Source organism: Desmodus rotundus, chromosome 5 (genome assembly GCF_022682495.2).
Source record: "Desmodus rotundus isolate HL8 chromosome 5, HLdesRot8A.1, whole genome shotgun sequence".
Classification (NCBI taxonomy): Eukaryota; Metazoa; Chordata; class Mammalia; order Chiroptera; family Phyllostomidae; genus Desmodus; species Desmodus rotundus.
The window spans coordinates 133,872,259-133,893,282 of record NC_071391.1 but is presented as its reverse complement, the minus strand read 5'-3'; the positions used below and the strand labels follow the sequence as shown (position 1 = coordinate 133,893,282).

The following is a 21,024-nucleotide window of genomic DNA, read 5'->3' as shown; positions in this document are numbered from 1 at the left end:
GAAATAGATCTTTATGAAAAAGTGATAAGTCACTTACCTGATAGTTCCAAATAATGGTCATAAAGAAAATCAGTGAAGTCAGCAGAGCAATGCATAAACAAAGTGAGATTTCAACAAAGACATAAAAAGTAACACAAATTACCAAGTAGAAATTAGAAAGCAAAGAATACAATACCTGCACTACAAACTTTAATACAGGGTTCCAACAGCAGCCTGACTCAGTGGAAAACAGGATGCATGAACTGAAAGACACGGCAGTGAAATCCACACAATCAGAGGAACAAAATGAAAAGAATAAAGAAGAGCAAATGCAGCTTAAGGGGTTTATGAGACACCATCAAGCAGACTGATATCCATATTTTAAAGGTCCCAGAAGGAGAAAAGTGAGAGAAAAGGACAGTTTATTCAAAGAAGTAAGGTCTAAAGTCTTCCTTACTTGGAGAAAGAAATAAACTTCCAGATCCAGGAAGCCTAGTACCAAATAAGATTAATCCAAAGAGATGCACACTAACACATTATCCTTAAATAGTCAAACATTATAGACAAGGACACTCTTAAAAGCAGCAAGAGAAAATAAGCAAGAAAGAAACTTGTTATGTACAAGAGAACCCCCGTAAGTCTAACAGTAGATTTTTCAGAAGCAACCTGGCAGAACAGAAAAGAGTGAAATGGAAAAAGAAATTGCCAACCAAAAATACCCTACTGACAAGGTTCTTGAGTTAACAGTGAGAAAGAGTTTCCCAGCCAAACAAAAGCTAAAGGAATCATAACCACTAGACTGGCCTTATAAGAAATGTTAAAAAAGTTCTAAGCTGATATGAAAGGATGAGAATTATTAAAAAAAACACATGAAAGTATGAAACTACTAAAGGTAAATATATGGTTAAATTCAAACTATATTAATATAAACAGTGGGTAAATCTCTTATAACTCTAGTATAGAGGTTAAAAGACAAAAGTATTTTTAAAACCATAATAATTTTTAATAAATATATAAGACAAAAACATGTAAATCCTGAATATATAAAATGTAAGGAGAGAGAGTGTAAAGATGTAGAACTTTTGTATGTGTTCAAAGCTAAATTGTTATCAACTTAAAATAGATTGTTATACGATGTTTTTTGTGAATGATAACTATACAACAAAAACTTACAGTAGACATACAAAAGATAAAGGAGTCAAAGCTTACCATGAAAAAAATTATGAAGTCACAAATGAGGAGAGCAAAAGAAGAAAAGAACAAAGGTACTATAAAACACCCAAAAATCAATTATAAAAATGACAATAGTAAGTCCATACCTAAAATAATTAAGTTTAAATGTGAATATACTAAATTTCCAAATAGACATAGAAAGGTTGAACAGAGGAGAAAAAAACAAGACCCAACTATGTGATGCCTACATGAGATTCACTTCAGCTTTAAAGACAGAGATTAAAAGTGAAAGAATGAAAAAGATGTTCTCTGTAAATGGAAACCAAAGGAAAGCAGAAAACCTATGCTTATCTCAGAGAAAATAGACTTTAAAACAAAAACTGTAAGGAGACAATGAACAGAGACAGTGTATCATTTATATAGCAATAAAGGGATCAGTTCATCAAGGGATAAAATTGTAGATATTTATGCACTCAACATGGGTGTACCTAAATATATAAAGCCCATACTAACAGATCTAAAAGTGGAAAAAAGACAGTAATGCAAAAATAGTAGGGGACTTTGATACCCTGCTTTCAATGATGGATGGATCAGACAGAAAACCAATGAGAAAAAACTGGATTTAAACTAATAAAAGTGTCTCCCTTAAGGAATGCCTGCTTTCACTACTCTCATTCAACATAGTACTGGAAGTCCTAGCCACAGAAATCAGACAAGAAAAAAAAATAAAAGGCATCTGAATTGGAAAGGAAGAAGTAAAATTGTCATTGTTTGCAGATGACATATACTATATACAGAAAACCCTACAGATTCCACCAAAAAAATACTAGAGCCAATACATGAATTCAGCAAAGTAGCAGGCTACAAAATTAATATTCAGAAATCAGTGGCATGTTTATATGTCAATAATGAACCTTGAGAAAGCTCAGCAATCTTAAGAAAGAAGAACAAAGTTGGAGAAGTTGGAGGTATCACAAAGTTGGAGGTATCACGATACCTGATATCAAACTATACTACAAGTCCACTGTAATAAAGACAGCATGGTACTGGCATAAGAACAGGAAAATAGATCAAGGAACAGAATGGAGAGCCCAGAAATAAATCCACACCTTTATGGTCAATTAATGTTTGACAAAGGGGGCAAGAGCATACAATGGAGTAAAGACAGTCTCTTCAATAGTGGTGCTGGGGAATTGGACAGGTACACACACAAAAAATGAAACTAGACCACCAACTTATACCATACATAAGAATAAACTCAAAATGAACAAAAGACTTAAATGCAAGTCTAACAACCATAACAATCATGGAAGAAAACATCATCTCAGATGTTTATCATAGCAATTTTTTGCTGATATATGTATCCCCTTGGGCAAGGGGAACAAAAGAAAAAAAATCAACAAATAGGACTACAGCAAACTAAAAAGCTTCTGCACAGCAAAAGAAACCATCAACAAAATGAAAAGGGAACCCACTTCATGGAAGAATACAGTCACCAATGAAACATCTAGTAAGGGGTTAATTTACAAAATATATAAAGAACATATACAACTCAACACCAGAAAGACAAACAATCCAATCAATAAATAGGCAAAGGACCTTAATTGACACTTCTCCAAAGAGGACATACAAATGGCCAATAGACACATGAAAAAATGCTCAACATCACAAATCAACAGAGAGATGAAAATTAAAACCACAATGAGATATTATCTCACACCTGTCAGAATGGCCATCATCAATAAAACAACAAACAACAAGGCTGGCAAGGATGTGGAGAAAACAGAACCCTTGTGCCCTATTTCTGGGAATGCTGGCTGGTGCAGACACTGTGGAAACAATATGGAAATACCTCAAAAAATTAAAAATGGAACTGTCTTCTGACCTGGCGATCCCACTTCTGGGAATACAGACTAAGAAACCTGACACACTAATTTGAAAGAATATATGCACCCCTTTGTTCATTGCAGCTTTATTTACAATAGTCAAGATCTGGAAACAGCCCAAGTGCCTATCAGTAGATGAGAGGATAAAAGAGCTGTAAAAAAAAAAAAAAAGGAAATCTAACATTTTGTGACAGCATGGCTGGACCTGGAGAGCATTATGCTAAGTGAAATAAGCCAGTCAGAGAAAGACAAATACCATATGACCTCACTTATGTGTGGAATCTAATGAACAACAACAACAACAAAAAAACTGATGAACAAAATAAAAAGGAAGGCATGGACACACAAAACAAAGTGATAGCTATCAGAGGGCAGGGGTTTGAGGGACTGAATGGAAAAAGGTGAAGGGATTAAGCAAAAATAAAACATTTTTATGTGTGTGGGTGTGTATATATATATGGTTTTTGTAGTTATGCCTTTTCTTTACACAAAGATATAGACAAAGAGCAGTGATAGCCAGAGGAAAGGGGTGGGAAGAGGTGGAGATGGGCAAAGGTGAGGGCAACCAGGATGGAAAGAGACTTGGCTTGATGTGATGGGTACACGATGCAGTGTGCAGATGATGTTTTACTGAGTTGTAAACTTGAAACCTGTATGGTTTTGCACACCAATATCACCCGATATATTCAATTAAAAAAGAAAGAAAGAAAAAGCATTTGACAAGATTCAATATCCATTCTTGATAAAGATTCTGGGTATACTAGGGGAAAGCTTCCTTTACTTGACAATGAACGTCTATCAAAAATCTATAGTTAACATCACACTAAATAATGAGGGATTGAATGCTTTCTCCCTAAAACTGGGAACAAGTCAAGGATATGCACTCTCACCATTCCTATTCAATAAGTACTGGAAGTCCCAGCCACTGCAGTGAGTCAAAAAAATAAATAAAAGACATACAGATTAAAAGGAAGAAATATAATGATCCCTATTTGCAGATGACATTACTGTCAGTATGTTAAGAAAATTCCAAATAGCCTGGTATCCCCCCCCAAATCCTAGAATAATTAAGTTTACCAAGATCATGGGACATAAGGTCAACATGCAAAAACAATTATATTTCTATATAGTAACAATGTACAGTTAGAAGCCAAAATTACAAAAGCAATAACATTTTCAAGACCACCAAAAATTTAAAAAGAAATTTTACATATATAGCTAACAGTGCACATACAGAGCCAATACACTAAAAACTACAAAATACTAAAGAAAAAAAAAGACCTAAAGAAATGGAGAGACATACTGCATTCTTGGATTAGAAAACTCAACATAGTAAAAATGTTACATCTCTCCAAATTTACCTATAGATTTAACTCAATACCAATCAAAACCTCAGCAAGCCTTTTTCTGTAAATATAAATTGATTATAAAATACATACAGAAAGGCAGGGATTTAAAAAGAGCTAATATAATTGTTAGAAAGAGCAAAGTAGGAGAAATCACACTACCCAAATGCCCTTTAATGGCAATAAAAAGAAATGAACTACTGATATGCACAACAACTTGGATGAATCTCAAAGGCATTAAGCTAATTTAAAAAACCCAATCTCAAACCATGACACACTACACACTTCCACTTACAGGAATTCTGCACATTCTTAAAACTACAGAACTGCAGAGATGGAGAACAACAGATCACAGCTGCCAGTGGTTAGGGGCAGAGAAAAAGTACACTACAAAGACATGGTATGAAGGTTTTAGGGGTGATGAATTTGTTTTGTGTCCTCATTGTTGTTGTGTGTTCAAATTCATAGAAATGTACACACAAAGTCAATTTTTCTCTATATTAACTTTTAAAAATATTAACAAAAAAGATACAACCAATACATAATCATAATACAAAGTAGATTATGCTTAGTGATGGAGAGAGGCAAAAATATTGTTGAAAAATACATCACATAAAACTTTGGCAGAAAATGCAAAAAGGAAAACAGTAGGCTTCAAGGGGAAGGCGAACTTCAACACAATTTGGCTATGTAGAAACTGGAGATGGAATACAGGTGATAAAGAGAAAAACAGAACAGGCAAGATGATCTTGTTACTTATTTCCAGCAAAGGATTCCAAAACTAAGACATCTAAAAATTCTTGGTTTTTACATTTACTAAATCACCACACATCTGATTTTTAAAGTGAGTTCTTGTGTAGTTGGTGCAGTGGAGGGGGGAGGGGAACATACTCACTATAATGCTATAAAAGCCCTCCAAATATAAGTTATTTCTTCTTAAATATTCAACTATGTACTTCACTGATTTTTATAGCACAATCAGTTACCCTCTACCGATGTCGGCAATGGAATGTTTCCTGGAACGGACCAAAGAAGAAAATGCTCAGGTGGAACGTGGGTGGAAGGGCCAGAGCCCCGCCCCTATATGCCTGGGTTCCACTGAGGGCAGTGTGAACGAAGGCTGCTGGTAACTGAGTCGTCATTTTCTGAGTATATATTATCTCCAGTTACCATATATTTGTAATATTTCTTATTGAATGCTGTATTTTCTTTCCTCTCCTCTTTTTAAGCACAAAAATAAACAACAGCAATCCAGCCACATTAAATTCTATCATTATATTCTTACTTGGCTTTATTAAACTTTTGCCATTACATCCTTGCTTATAGAACAATTTTTAAAAACTGCTTATTTTACTCTTACATGTGCATGAATAATCTTGAGCATTTATTGTCTTTATTGTTTTAAGTATATCTTTTTTGGTAACTAATTCTGGGATTTCTGCCAATACTATTCTTTAACAGAAGATTCTAGACTGTTTTTATGTAACGTAGTAACAGGCAATTGTATTGTAAACCAATGTTCTACAAATTTATGTTATCACTATCCTTCTTTGCTCTCTCCATCAATTACATACTGTGGTACATGTCACATATTTTATTTCATTTTATAATAGACTATCTTTCAATCTATCTATTTCTCAGGTATTCTTACCAGTGATATACTGTAATTCAGAAGTTTTCATTATTAGTATTATTAGCTAAATACATTTTGAACTTGACTAAAGGATTGATGTGGAACTTAAACTTTTTTGTTTAACTTTTATCCCTATAATTACTAAACACAGTTCATTAATACACTTAAGAAATATGAATTGCATCATAAAATCTTATGTTCAAAACTGTAATTTTTACTAACCTGTTTTTACTTTGTATCATCACATCTTTTCCTAACAATTTAATTCACCATCTCTTTTAAGTCTCCTTCAATTATATACTTCCAAATTTACTTTGTCTTTGTGGTAATCTTTTATAAAATCATTTCAGATTTCCTAAGACCTCAAGTGTTCCCTTCTATCTCTTAAGAAATATTCAATCCGGATAGATAGTGTAGTGGAAGAACAGCCATATTTCTCTTAGTTACCATGAACTTTTCCTATTTTCAGTCTATGAGTTAAACGCTGAAGTAGTGCTTAACTGCCCTTTCTGAAATAACATAATTAAATTCTGTATTTTAAGTTTAAAAGCCCACTACATAAGAACTTTGGCCCCACCTCCACTTTTTGGAAACACTTTCTAATAATATTCATGCTGAAGTTAGGTTTCAAATATGATAAATCTTTCTTACATCTCTCATTATGGTCTCTATTTTGCAGGTCTTTACCTTTTCATGTGATATTCTTATTATCCAAAGATACATAAACGGATAATAGAGCATTATCTTTTCTTCTCGATGACCTCTTTATGTCATTTTTCTGTGACATTTTGCTTTCATTAAGAGTACAGCTAACTCTTTGCTCAGGTGAGTCAACTGTTTCCTTAACCCCTGTTTCCATGCTTCTGTATCCCTCACTGTCTTTCAGGATCTCACAGGTTTTTAGGGTCAGAGGAACTTAAAAGTTCTTCCCCTAATAAAAACTTATTTCTATAGAGATGCCGTAATGCATTCTATTTACATTAAACTAGTTAATTTCAGAACATACATATCCGTTCTCCAGTTGCTGGAATAGAAATTCTGAAATCACAGAAGTCTATACAATTTTTGGCTTCCCCTGGTATCACACAGCAAGCAACATTTGCCCATTAGATACACAATTCTGATTTCTTCTCACTTTTCTTGAAATGTACTGTGAGAATGTTTTAGCAATTTTTACTACTTTTCCTTCTACCATCCTAACAATTTGTAAAAGAAGGTTTACATTAAGTAATAGTCTATCTCAATTGTAATACTCATATTTGACCCTGGAGATCTACATTAGACTTATAACACACAGTCTTAATCGAAAAAAAAGATCAAGTATCAATATAATAAGTTTTCTTCATGTTCTCCAGAAATTGAAATTGTAACCCCATATCAATGTAAGTGTTCAAAAACACGTTCTAATATAATATGATAGTTGTCATTCTTTTCCTTGCTGTGTATACATGCCAAAAAATATTCTAGCATAATAATTACCATTGCAATAGCTAATAAATATCTCTTTTCCATTAAAAACACTTAAGCCTGCACTGGTGTGGTTCAGTTGGTTGGAGCGTCATCCTGTGGACTGGAAGATCCCAGGTTTGATTCCCAGTCGGGGCACATGCCTAGGTTGCAGGTTCGGTCCCCCTGTTGGGGCACATGCAAGAGGCAGTCTATGGATGTTTCTCTCACATCAATGTTTCTCTCCCCCTCTCTCTCCCTCCATCCCCCTCTCTCTATAACCAATGAGCCTGTCCTTGGGTGAGGATAAAAAAAAAAAAAAAACCTAAAAATTTGCCTCTGCATGAAATGTTATGTTTTTCATAAAATCACATATAGGTATGTAATAGATCATTACCATGGTATATCTTGAAAGAACTGAGTAATTTTCGAAAACTATACTTCTACTATAAATAAAATATTTTGGTATCTGAACAAATTCTGTAAGAAAATGTTTTGTTTTTCAAGATTCCACTTATTTAAATATTTTTGTTTGTTTTACTTTGTGAAAAACCTAAAATTCTAAAGAGTGTATCTTTCAATTATTATCCAATAAAAGACACGATCAAGAATAATTCAATATTTGTAAAAATATATATTTTTACATGATGCATATGAAAATTGTAGCAGAGATTTAAAGAGGCATCTTTTGTTCTCCCTCTTGATTAGATTCAAAACAAATACACAAAATCCATATAAAATAGACACATTCATCCATTTTCAAAAAACCAGGACAATCCACCAAATTTTTCCCATCAATTTGTATGTATTATCAGTTGCCTATTCTCACTTTTCATAAAAATATTATTTTATCTAGGTATCCTACATTTTTAATACATTTTTCCCAGTTCTTAATATTAGATTTACTATAAATATCAGATGTTCTTTCACAGATTTTTATGAACATAATAAAATTAAAAATATATCACTGATGCTCTACACCTCAAGTTGTCAATCTGAATGAAAAAGACACCATTAGCATCATCACTAACAGATTTCTTAAATCAGTTGCCAATACTATCAATTAGATACTTCACTGTTATTTTAGAAATGAGCATGTCATAAGCATGTCATTTGTCACTATTTTCTCTAGCCATGATTAATTCCAAGTGTTCTTCACAAAGGACACCAATCAGCAGAGCAAAGTTCAAACACAGATGAAGACAATTAATGAAACTGTGGCACGGAGGCAACTTATTTCACCTCCCGAGGCCTCAGTGCCTTCCATGGTAAGATGTTGGGAGGATTAAATGAAATAATGCACGTAAAGCATTTAACACAGAGCTTGGCACACACTAGTAAAAGATTTTAGCAGCAGATGATGAGATTTCCTGGAAAAAAAAAAAAAAAGACAAGAACTGTGCCTCATAGGTATCAAACACCACAGGAACATAGGACCCTTCGGCTGCTCTCCACCAGAGACTCCCTCTCTCTTCTTTTTCCCTTTTCTGTGCTCTGTGTTCACAGCCCCCTCGGTGAAGCTTCGGTACCATTACCTACGAGAATTTCATGAGCTGGCACTCAGAACACCTCCAATGGAGGCTAGGCTCTCCATGAGCCCCTTTCACACATGTTGTAGCTTCTGATTACTCTTGCTCGAAACAAATTTGCGGAAGCTGCCTTTACTCCACACTAAGCATGGGAGAGAAAAGAAAAATGGCAGTGTCTCTGGGGAATAATTAACAAAAGACAGTTTGTTTCATCTTCATGATAAAATATAGCATCCCTATTAAAAGGCAAATTCATCATTCCCAAATGTTAAATAGAATGACACTTTAAAAGTAATTCCAGCTGATTAAATTTAGGGTTCTGGAAAAAAATTTTAATTCATGAATATACTTTGAATCTTTCATTTGATTTTAAAATGTATAAATGTTCATTTAACTTTGAGCCCTCGCCTCTCAGTGTTCTATTCTAAGCTAGTCAAACAAGTGGTAGCAGGCATGCTGGGCTCAATAATACTGCCTCTCATATTTAAATACTCTTTTTCACTTGGATTGCAAATTAAAGGCAGTCTCCTGAACACTGACACATTTTCAATGATTGATTTTGCAAAATGTGTTGATTTTTTTCTACACTGTTTTGCCTCTGTGTGTGTCAACTTTGGCCTTCTTTTCTTGCTCCTTTGCAGCACTGCTGTCTCTTTGAAGCAATTGTCTGCCTGATATGAAAAATGTACATTAAACCTCATGACTAATTACACGGATAAAAAAAATTCCTGATCTCCACCATAAAATACTTATGCCCAGCAACCATAACAAAAGCTCCTGACTATGTACAAAGCTCTTAATCAAACCTGTCATTCACTTAAAAGAAATTCCAATAATTTATTTTCCATTAAAGTTGTGTTTACATTCTGTGAAAAGTGGATTTCTTATGCATGTTACATGCCTACAAGTCAATTCATTCAACAACAAACACCATCCCTTTCCCCCCGCACAAGTTCATACTTGCTATCAGGTCTATTTCAAGTAAGTGCTACTCAGCGGAACTGTTTTAATCCAGACGCAAAACTGTTTAGTCTTAATACAATATCCATTTCTTTAACTCTCCCTACACTACGCCAGAGCAGCATAGGCTTCTCCCAGGAAATCCTATAATCTATGGCATAAGTACATGGTTTCTTGTATCCTAAAAATATGCTAGGAAAGAGAATAAACATATATGTCTCTCTCCCCCTGAAAGTCCCCCCAATTCTTTAAATAATGTCTATAAATCTGAAAGTACAGTGTCTTATCCCCAAAACACATGTTACAGCACAAAATTTTATCTCAGATAGTTGTTGGGAAAGTTATTTTTCCATAACAAACTCATTCTAAAGTTAATTTAACCAATTGTTTTTAGAAAACTATGATATGAAAAGCCTTGTTTAAGCACCCTGAGAATGCCTACCAGGAGTTTATAATCTAATGTTGGCGGGGGAGGGTGGGTGTTGAATAAGACAGTATACAAGTAATAATCACATGAAACAGCTAGATGAGCACTGTGAGAGAGCACACTATGGGAACAAAGAGAAGAAAAGTTGTGGCTACTCCCCTGCTTGCCTCTTTGGCATGTGAGAATTTTCCTAAAGCCCACCAGCCATTCCTTTGCAGTACGGATCCCAGCCGCAGACGCCCCTCACTCCCAGTGCCTACCGCACCTAGGCACTCTTCTCTGTCGGACTGCCGCTTGCCTTTCTGTACGACCAACTCTCCTCTGCCTCTGACTGCTCCTCTCATGCAGTTACCAAGCGCAGTCTAAGTGCACCACATGCCATCACACCACCATTCTGGGAAACCCCACAATGACTACCAGTGCACCAACTGGCTAGTCCAACCCTGGCTATGAAATTTCAGTTGCTTGAAAATGATGTTTCAGCACAGAAAGACAAGGAGGGGGGTGGAAGTAGCCACACGACTCTCCAGAAATGGCCACGATACCTAAGCAGAGCAAGTTGGATTAAGGTCTGCACATGAGCCAAAGCTTTGAATTTCATTGCCTTTGTTGGCTCATGTCACTTCTTTAATTAATGTCACTTTCTCCGGTTTAATATCAGAGCAAGTGACAAGAGTGCTTCTGGATGAATTGTGCTTTCTGAGGCCTGTATGGCACACTCTCCCGCAGTCTGACAGAGGGATGTGCCAGTTTTCCTTGGCAGTTGCAATGCACCAGCTTTAGTTTTAGTAGTTTAATTTGTGGCAGTTGTATGTTTTGAATACGTTGAAGTATTCACAACGGTCTCATGGAATCTGTTCCATAGATAAAGTTTACACAGTGGAAAAGAAAAAGCAATGGCTATAAGGCGATTAGGAAAAGCCTCTCTTAGCCACAGCTGGTCTTACAGGCATTCCTGTAAATTTAAGAGCATTTAGGGGATATAAGTGAAGTGATCACAAGGAATGATGACCCCCCCTTTTTTTTTTTTGCCTAGTTCTGTAGTTGGTGTGAGACGATCATAAGGAATATGGTATTTAGAACTCAATTTTATGCAAAATCCATTATTCAAGAAGTGAAGTTTATATACATGATAGACATGCAATGAAATAAATGTTAGAATAGGAAGCTTTGTTACTTATGCATTAAGTTGGTTCTAACATTTTGGTAAACTAAGTTTTTATTGATATAAAATTCAGCAGAATTTCTGCATTGGGGAGAAAGGACTAAACTATTCCTTTGGTTTGTTGAAGATCTTTCTGTTTCAGGCTAAAGTATCCTGAAGGGTTTTTATTTGGAGTTTTTCCTTCATCTCCTTTACAGACTTTTGTGAAGCCTCATCAGTTAGTTCATGGTGAAAGCTGCCACCAAGGAGTTCTTCCAAACTTTGCCTGCCCTTTCTAAATTTAGGGTTCTTTACTGCAGCAGGTTGAAGATCTGGCTTTGATTGCACCTGGCTCTGCTGGAGATCAGAAATATTCATCTCCACTGAATGCATGCTGCTTAAGTGCTGGAGGCACTTGCAGGAGAGTAACTCTCATCGGAAACTTCATTACAATACTTTCTCTTCCCTACATGAAGTAGTAATTCTCATTCACCACAGATAGAATTTTGCCTGACACAGCCACAGGAGCTCCTGTTTGACTTTCAAAATTAATCAACCTCTAAGCTAGAGTAGAAATGGCATGTCCTTTAACCTTAAGCACAAAAAGCTCTCAACAGACTGCAGTTTTTATATCCCTGGATGGAAGTTTGGGCCCCTGATACTTAAACTTGATGCACATACTGGGTTTCTGGCAGGCTTTTGCCCATACCCATCTGCTAGCCTGGCTCTGTGCCCATTCAGAAGGTGTGATGCCAGTTTCAATAGGGCATAGGTGCCAATCAAAGATGGGTTTGGAGGGGCAGCATGCAGAACGCAGCAAAAGTCAGCTCTTCTGCCAGAAGACCCTCCTGTTATCATATAATGCCAATGAAGGGCCACATGCTTCATTGCTTGGGATCACATTGCATCTGTAGATGTTTCTGGCCTTCAGTGGATGTCTTTCTACGGAATCTTTTTCCTTAAGTATTACTTGGTTGGAGATGCTCGAAAAGAAAAGTCTACCTGACTAATTGAAGGCCATCTTTTTAAAAGAAACAATGGAAATCTTCAACAACTGTCTTGGAATAATTGCTGTTTTCTGCCTTTTCTCCTAAAATACTCTTACACTTAGACTACTGTAAAGTGCACTCAGTCCACGTAATGGAGTTATAAGGAACAAACATTCTGAAGAAGCATGAATTACAAAACCAAGTACCTAAGCAATAGAAAATCCATAAACACTTTTGTATCATTGTTAACTGTAAGTGGTGGACAAACTGTCATCATCCAAACAGCTAATTTCTAGTGAATTCTCCCATTCAGAGCTTTGGAATTTCACTTCTCATTTATTTTATAAACACAGATATTCCTATCTTAAAGAAGGATTATACCTCCTTCAATTTACTCCTCTTCTTCTGTATCTAAAGAAAACACCCTAAAACATTTCAGAAGCAAAAGTCTATCCATATTTCATAAGGAAGCCAGAAGCTCTCAAAAGCTGAGAACTCTTTTATCGCGTGGCAATAGAGGCGAGTTCATTTCATGAGGAAGACATTTCCCTATAGCAATAGGTTTCAAATTTTAAAACCCTGACCACTGTAAACAGTTAAAAAAGAGTAACAGGTGCAGTGGAAGACACATCTATAATAATGAAGAGCAGGCGAGTTTGTAAATCTTCCCTGAGGCAAAAGAGTTTTAACAGCAAAAATGCTGAAAATGAAAACCATAATATAAATGTTGAAAAGGTTGGACATTTAAAAAATGAAAATGACAAGTAAAGGCTACACCCTAGAAAAACTCTCCCTTTTTTTATAGAAAGAAGCCAAACTTTTGTAAATACTTAGATTCCTTAGGTGATAGGTAAATGAACAGTGCTCTCTCTTTAAAAGCTCAAACTTAACAGCCCATGACCAGCACATACAAAATTAAAACACAACTTCTAGAAGCTTTTATTTCTTGTCTATCGGCCCAATAAGCACATAAAATTCACAAATCCAAGTGATCCCTTCCTTTTTTGAGTTTGTATCACCTGTTACCTCCCTACACCTTCATCTGTAAACTAATTTATCATATGCTTTCTAGTACAAGTTATCCTAATTTCATATTTATTTCTTCTTTTCACCCCCACAGTATCATTAGCAAAATGTCCTAGCAACAGTTGAAGTGGCACCATACTACTGCACTGTGTTAGATAACACGAGCTGCTTATCTCAAAGCCTCCCCTGTAGAACATGCCAAAACACTTCAGACAGCAACGCATAATAAAGAAACACAGGTTCCAGTAACTACACCTTGCTGACAGTTTAGCATTAGGTTCTTGTGAACATTATTCTGCCTACTGTAAAAATCAACCCACTACGGCTGACTAAAAATTAAAATAAGTAAAAAAAATACACTGGTATAAATAATCTTCTCTATTTCTTCATAAGTAGAAGGCAATCAAATAAGTGAGTTAAATTTTGATAATTTCTAAAAATCCTAGGTTTCCTGTCCACTTTCCTCCCCCTCAAGAAAGATTTCTTCTATGTTTCTAAAGATCAAAAGTACCCTAATAGGGGAGCATGACCAAAACAATGTAATGACAGTCACTTACATGAGGTCTAAACATTTATCTATACACAAATGACTCAGTCTTGAGGCCTCACCACAGATAATATTAGTTGCAGTAATGTATTCTTCTTCATAAAAGATGCTATTGATTTACTATCAATAAAGCATCCATAAGTTCTGTGAGATGACATCATGATTTTAACTTGTCCCAGCTTTTCTTGTGACTCTGAGGCTCCAGGGCAGAATTAAGGGTGGCATCCACATTATGGACGCGAATAAAGCAAACTGACCTGTATGGGTTAAATACCCCAACCTCAGTCTCAGCATCTCAGGCAAATAACTCTTGAACATCTACTTGGTGCTTGACATTCTGAAGCTGCTGAATAGTCATCACTATAAGCAACTCTGAAAAACTAGAACTTCCACAGATAAAGCATTTCGATTTTCATTCATATAAGTCTTCAAAGGAATTTAGCTGAAGTTTATTGCCTATAATTGTTTTTCCGGATTTTTGACTAACTTCGGAAACCCATTAACTTTCACACCTAGAGCAGATGAGACGGTTTAAATGAGAACCTTCCACTGTGCCGTATGGCCACCACTGTAAACGGTAAGAGGGAAAAAGACAGTGGTTGGTGAGTAAAATGCCACAGTCTCCCACTGATGCTCTCTATGTTCCTAGTTATGCCACACTAGTAGCCAAATCTATCGCGATTCTTGGAGGGATGCGTGGAAAATCCCTCCCACAGATGCTCTGATACCGTCCTAATTACCTGTGGCACCAGACACTGAATCTAGAGTTCAATTACCACTGAGGATGGGAAATTCTAAATAAATAAATAAGTTACATTTAAGGCTTTAACAAATTCTGAATTCTTCAAAAACATTATCTCGATCTTCACAATTATTATTATCCCAATTACACAAAATCGAAACAAAGACTTGTGACTAGGTCAAAGTCACACAGTTTTTAAGTGGCTTAGTAAGGTCAGAATTTAACCCAGATTTGCCACACACCGAAACCCACGCCCTTATTTATGCAATTCTATGAAAGAAGAATTCAATCTCAGTTCTCTCTCCTTCCCTGGAGTTTTAGAAACTTTCCCACTTATTTTATACTAAAATGACAGCGATTTCTCCCATCCCCTAAACCAGTTTCCTTTCTTCTTTTTTCTTCCCCTCTCTTTTCATATACAAAAAAAGAACCTTGACTTTCTGTTCTTGTATTCAAACTTTTCTTTTCCTTCTTATAACCATTACTGTTAATGCTACAGGCACATTATCTGTTCAAGTCAAGAGTAAATAAACTTCTCTGCCCTTGCTGATCACTGAAAGATCTTAGCTATTGATCTAAAAGCTAGAGGAGAGCTGTACATGTACAATGAGTCAGACACAGAGGCTCACTTCTCCTCGGCCTTAGGCAGCAGTGTCTGCCAAAACACTGCATCTGGAAAGAACACCACCAGAAATGAATGCAGCTGGACACAAGGTATTATGGAAAACCTGGATTTACCTGCTTCTTCATTTATATACAGAAGTGACGAGAACCATGGTAAAATGCAAAAGCATGACATAATTTCCTATGGATCTGCTTATTATATAGCTTTGAAAATAATCAATACAAACCCATTTAACGAAGTTATTGCTGATGGCATCTCACTAAAAAGAGGATACTATGATTTATGAGAGCCACTTATGCCATCATTTGGAACAACGACAACATTTGGAACACACAGCTTTAATCTTCAAATAACTAAACTTTTCTTGATGGTCTTTCCCCCATGGTGTTCACTTGCTAATATTCCCAGGATCCAGGTTCTAAAATTCAGACAGTAGAAGGAACTGCACACATATAGAACCTTGAAAATTGTTGTACAACTAATATTGTTTGGTAATGAGAAAAAATAGTAAGAAATATGTGGCATGTGCTTAGACTGAAAGAAGCAAAGATTTTTCTGTATTTGAAAAGAGACAAATCATGTCCCTGAGCAAATAAATTCCTTTTTCACCACATACGTACTGAGTATATATATGTATACATGTACAAATATAGTTATGTATATGTGTATAGTCATATCAATTTCAAACATGCACTTAAATTTAAACACATATCCTCACATATATTTCCATTTAAAAAGGAAATAATATCATTACAATCAATAATTTTCTGTAGTTTTTGAAATTACTCAAATAATTCAAACAGAAAACTAAAAGTATGTCTGATAAGGTGTGAGGTCCAAGAAAAATGTCAAGAAAATCCTAAAGAAGAGAATATACAATTACAATATTTATTGGAAAAAATTCCCCATATCAGTGGACCCACGCAATTCATGCCAATGTTGTCCACAGTTTAATTGTATTTGTAAGCTAAAAGGACTTGAAAAATAGCAACTGCAGAGAGAGGCTTCCTCTGAACCCCCATTCATTGCCTACACACAGATCTTCGCAATAAAACCTCAACTTGTTTTAAATCCCCTCCAGGGGATCTTTAGCAGGTAGGTGAGACTGACTCTTACCACTGGAGAACAGAAGTTGACACCACTCCCTAACTTTGTCACAAAAGCCATATCCCCCATCTATTCTCCTAAGGGCCCATTCATCTTTCCTAATAATTATTTACTCTCCCTTAAGTGGCCTACATCCCTTCTCTTGTTCCCCTACTAAGATAGTTTGTATGTTCTCAAATCTCACCACTTTGGGGGATATTTTTTTTATAATATCCCCATTCACGTAACATTACAAATTAATAACTTTGGCCCTGACTGGTGTGGCTTAGTGGGTTGTGTGTCATCCTGCAAGCCGAAAAGGCACCAGTTCGATTCCTGGTCAGGTCCCAACCCTGGGCTGCGGGCCAGGTACCTGATTGGGGGCACGCAAGAAGCAACCGATCCCTATTTCAGCTCTTTGGGTTGTTCTATATCCTGTCCCTTCCCCACCCACACTCAAGTGAAAAGTGCCTTGCCTGAGAGATAAATGTGGTACCCCCCAAAACAGAAGGATAGACTCCACAGTACAGCCACACAACTTTAACCAATTAGTTATAATTGTGCACAGGTAAGTATACACTCAAATCTTTTTTAAAAATTAATACATTTGTATACCTTTTCTCCTGTTAATCTACCTATTGTCAGTTCACTTCATAAACCCAGCTACAGAACCTAGGAGGGTAGAGGGAAAGTCCTTCCTACCCTGATATTTGAAATGTTTAATGAGGAGCCCCAGATGTCTGCAATGGAGGTCCTTTACCAGCTTTTTAAAACTCCTACAGGAACAGATGTAATGAGTCAACACATTTAGAATTTATCCTTGAGGGTGATTTTTTAATCACTACTGTTTATCTTATTTTTAAATCCAGTCTTATAATGGATATCCTCTGATCATTAAACTGCATGTTTTAAGGTAGCCCTAAATGACCCTTCTAAATTTAGTGTAATTTAAAAATTTTTAAATGTAGTGTACAGGTACACTCAACTAAGGCTCCATATAGTAAAGAACACAGAAAATAATACTGAGCATCTATTCTCTCAATTCTCCCGAAGATGGCACATAACGAGTACCCCTCTAATACACAGGAGAAGTTAATTCATTCCATGCTAGATGCCTTGAGTTATCACGGCTCCATTCTCTAGTGCAGGGGTCCCCAACCTCCCATGAGGAACTGGATCACACAGCAGGAGGTGAGTTTGAACCTAACGCACTTGAGTCACCCAAAACCATCCTCCCACCCTGGTCCGTGGAAAAACTGTCTGCCATAAAACCGGTCCCTGGTGTCAAAAAGGTTGGGGCCACTGCTCTAGTGGAGCCTAATTAAGAAATGACCAGAACCTTACATCACTTAAATATTAATGATTAAGAGTCACAAATAGGAAGTGTTTGGATTTATGCAGGTGTGGTTTCAGGGTTGTAAAAAAGCAATGTTTCCAGGAAAACACACTCCCCAAAAAGAACATTAACATTTTGTCTGGCAGCCTGTGTAGTTATGTTCTTCTAAGAGTCACTCAGAAAAAAATGGACAAGGAGTGGGGCCAGTCATGTCTTGAAACTAGAAATTCTACTAAACATTACCATCTTCATATTACTTAATAAAGCACATTTATTCTATTTCAAAGCTGTAATTTCAAAATATTAGTCACCTATATAAGAATATATGGTAATTTATAATTGTACTTTACCTAAATATATCAATCCAAATCCTCCAGAACCAATCATCTTGCCTAGCACCCATTTATTTCCTTCCACATCATCTAGAACCTTGCCTTCTGGAAGTGGAACAGGAAGTTTGTATTTCTCGTTTCTTCTTGGTGGCATTACTTCTGCTGGCAAAAGGGGTGAGGTCAGTGATTAAAAATAAAAACAGCAGTAATAAAAAAAATGCAGTTAAAATACATTTCTCGAAATGTCTTCTATGGGGAACTTTCCCAGGTTTCTAGAAATTAGGATTCTGGAGCCAACTGGGTTTGGGAAAGTCCTCATATATTCAAATTGAAGACTCACATACATTACAATTGTGAAATCTAAGAGGTATTGGTATTCTACAAACAAGCCTGTTGAACTTAACTCAACATTTCCAAAATTCATTTGAGAGTCTATAATACCTAGTAATAACTTAAAAACGGAGTTAATAATTTCCAATGACAGAAATAAATTTTACACGCTCCTTTCACTGAGAATGCAGTGTCAGAGATGAGGTCTCGGGTCACTAGGAAAGAATACAGCTTTGGACCAAAAAAATACAAATGACAACAATGTACATCATCACCAAAGAGCAAATGACACAGAGTCAGCTTGTTAAAGAAGCCTGAGATTTTCATGGATTTATAATTTAGCAGCACACTAGGGCACTGGGCAGCTTCAGGCTGACACACTCCTCTTTCAGCTTCTTTCGATTTTTCTATACCCTGTCCCTTTGCCACCCTCACCAAGGTGGAAGCTGCTCTGCCTGCAAGGTTAACGTGGCACAGCCAACAACAAAAGCACAGACCCCACAGTACAGTCACATGACTTTAATCAATTCATTATAACTGTGCACAGGTCAGTGAATTTCACAACGAGAGATTTTTACACTAGAAGTGCAAATTTCTTAGGGGCAGGGGATGGCATATATGTCTGAAACTAACTTGAAAGTGAAGGCAACTGCAATCCTGTATTTCCGAAGAATTGCTGTAGTGTTGAGTGCTTTTGAATGAAAGTTAGTGTAAAGTTTTCATTGTACAATATCCCCATCTTCAGAATGAGAAAGTTTCTGTACTTTTTAACAGGTTTTCGCTCCTTCACTTACTTTCATCCAATGCCTTGCTATCATTTATCTAGCAGCAAGGCCCCAGGTGGAGCAAAGGAGCCCGGCTGAAATCTTTAAGGATATCCACCTGCCCTTCTCCCAGCGAAACACTAGGGAGGCCGGGAAGTTAGATGGTGAACTAAGCCTGAAGTAGGAAAAAGTTTTGGGGTGGTGCCTTTTGACCAGTACTTTACATATACTTGTGTCCAGTACGCATTTGCTGGTTTAAAACCTAAAGTCTCTAAAGAACAACTTTATGAGGAGTAAAAATTTGGGGCATCAGAACTTGAGACCTGAAATGAGACTGACTGTACAATGCACATCCTGGGCGTGGATCCCGAGTTCACCTTCCCAGAGAGAAGAGGCATCCTCCTCTCCTGGTCGGTCCCCGGGTTTCCCTGCTGCTTCTGGATTTCTTCCTGGGACTGTGATGAAAAGCGTTCGACACGAGCTTCCGGGGGAAAAACCGACACCCAGAGCCTGAATACCGGCCAGAACTGGGCCGGCAGATCAGCTCAGAGCGGCCCAGCACCCGCGTTGCCCCCCAGTCCGCAGCCCCGGGACCCCGGGACCCCGGGGTGGGGCAGGCCGGCCGACGCAACCGCGAAGCCCGCCCGCGTCTGGAGACTTACTTCCCGGCTCAAGCTCTTGGCGGACCGGAGAAACGGAACCGTACCCGCTTCCCCGCCAGCACTCTGGACAAACGCGAGTTGAAGGGGGTGCCAGGTCCTCACTTTGAGTTTTGAAAAAGCAAGGACCCAACCGCGGAACCCGGCCTGCACCTCGCTCCGACGGCTGCTCCTCGAGACTCTGGGACGCAGCTCGGGCGGCGCCGGCAGAGAGACGGGACTCCCGCGCAGGCTTCCCGCCGGCCTCTGGGTGCCCAGGCGGGGCCGCGGGCCTCCAATCCCGCGGGGAGGCGGGCCCTGCTCCGGGCCGGCCCGCGGAAGGGGCCAGACTAACTTCCCCGCACCCCGGCCCGCTGCGCTGGGCCCGCAGGCGCCACCTCGCTCGGGACAGGTGGGCCCGGGCTCGCGGAGTCCGGGTGAGGCCGGTGCCTTCCTTCCAGCGGCGCGTCCACCCTGGGGGGCCGCCGAGGGGAAGAGGGAGCGGCGGTTCTAAATCGAGAATGAGAGCTATTTTGTCGTCATCCACCTCGTCCGCCAGAGTCTCAAGATCAGCCATCAGATCAGTTCAGTGTGAATCAACCAGGGCAAACATTTGTGTTGGTGTAATTTTAGGTCGCGTGTGCCACGATCTAAGTGTCGAGAGCTTCTAACTGAATCGCCAGGCCCTTACTGGCACTTCCCAGAAAACTAACATACTGGCCAGGCGCTCCTGAGCGAGCAGGCTGCTGTGAGTAGGAGTGCCTATAGCACAGCGGTTAAGTTCTAAGAGGCATATTGGCTCAAGACCAATCACTTACTAGTTGAATAATCTGTGTTTACTTCAATTTTTTAATTCAGTTTACATTTGGTATTATTTTGTATTAGTTTCAGGTGTGCAGAATAGTGGTTAGACAGTCATATACCTTACAAAGTGTTCCGCCAGAGGTTTCTAGTACCCACCTGACCCTATAGTTAATTACAATATTGGCTACATTCCCTATGCTGTGCTTTACGTCTTTCTGACTGTTCTGTAACTACCAATTTGTACTTCCTAATCCCCTCACCTGTTTTCACCCAGCCACAAAC

General features: G+C 37.8%; 1 protein-coding gene across 2 annotated transcripts in view; it reads right to left on the bottom strand.

Annotated features, from left to right (window-relative positions):
- VRK2 (VRK serine/threonine kinase 2) overlaps window positions 1-20,422 on the bottom strand; it is an 89,141-nt gene extending 68,719 nt beyond the window's left edge. The window contains exons 1-2 of one of the 2 annotated variants that reach the window (XM_024552768.4): window positions 19,963-20,422; window positions 18,225-18,368 (exon numbers count right to left, since the gene is read on the bottom strand). In XM_024552768.4, coding sequence (XP_024408536.2) covers window positions 18,225-18,360 — 136 coding nt within the window. In that variant the 5' untranslated portion in view covers window positions 18,361-18,368; window positions 19,963-20,422. The remainder of the gene's footprint in view (window positions 1-18,224; window positions 18,369-19,962) is intronic. The other variant, XM_024552769.4, reaches the window with a different exon arrangement.
- Window positions 20,423-21,024: the final 602 nt, after the last annotated feature.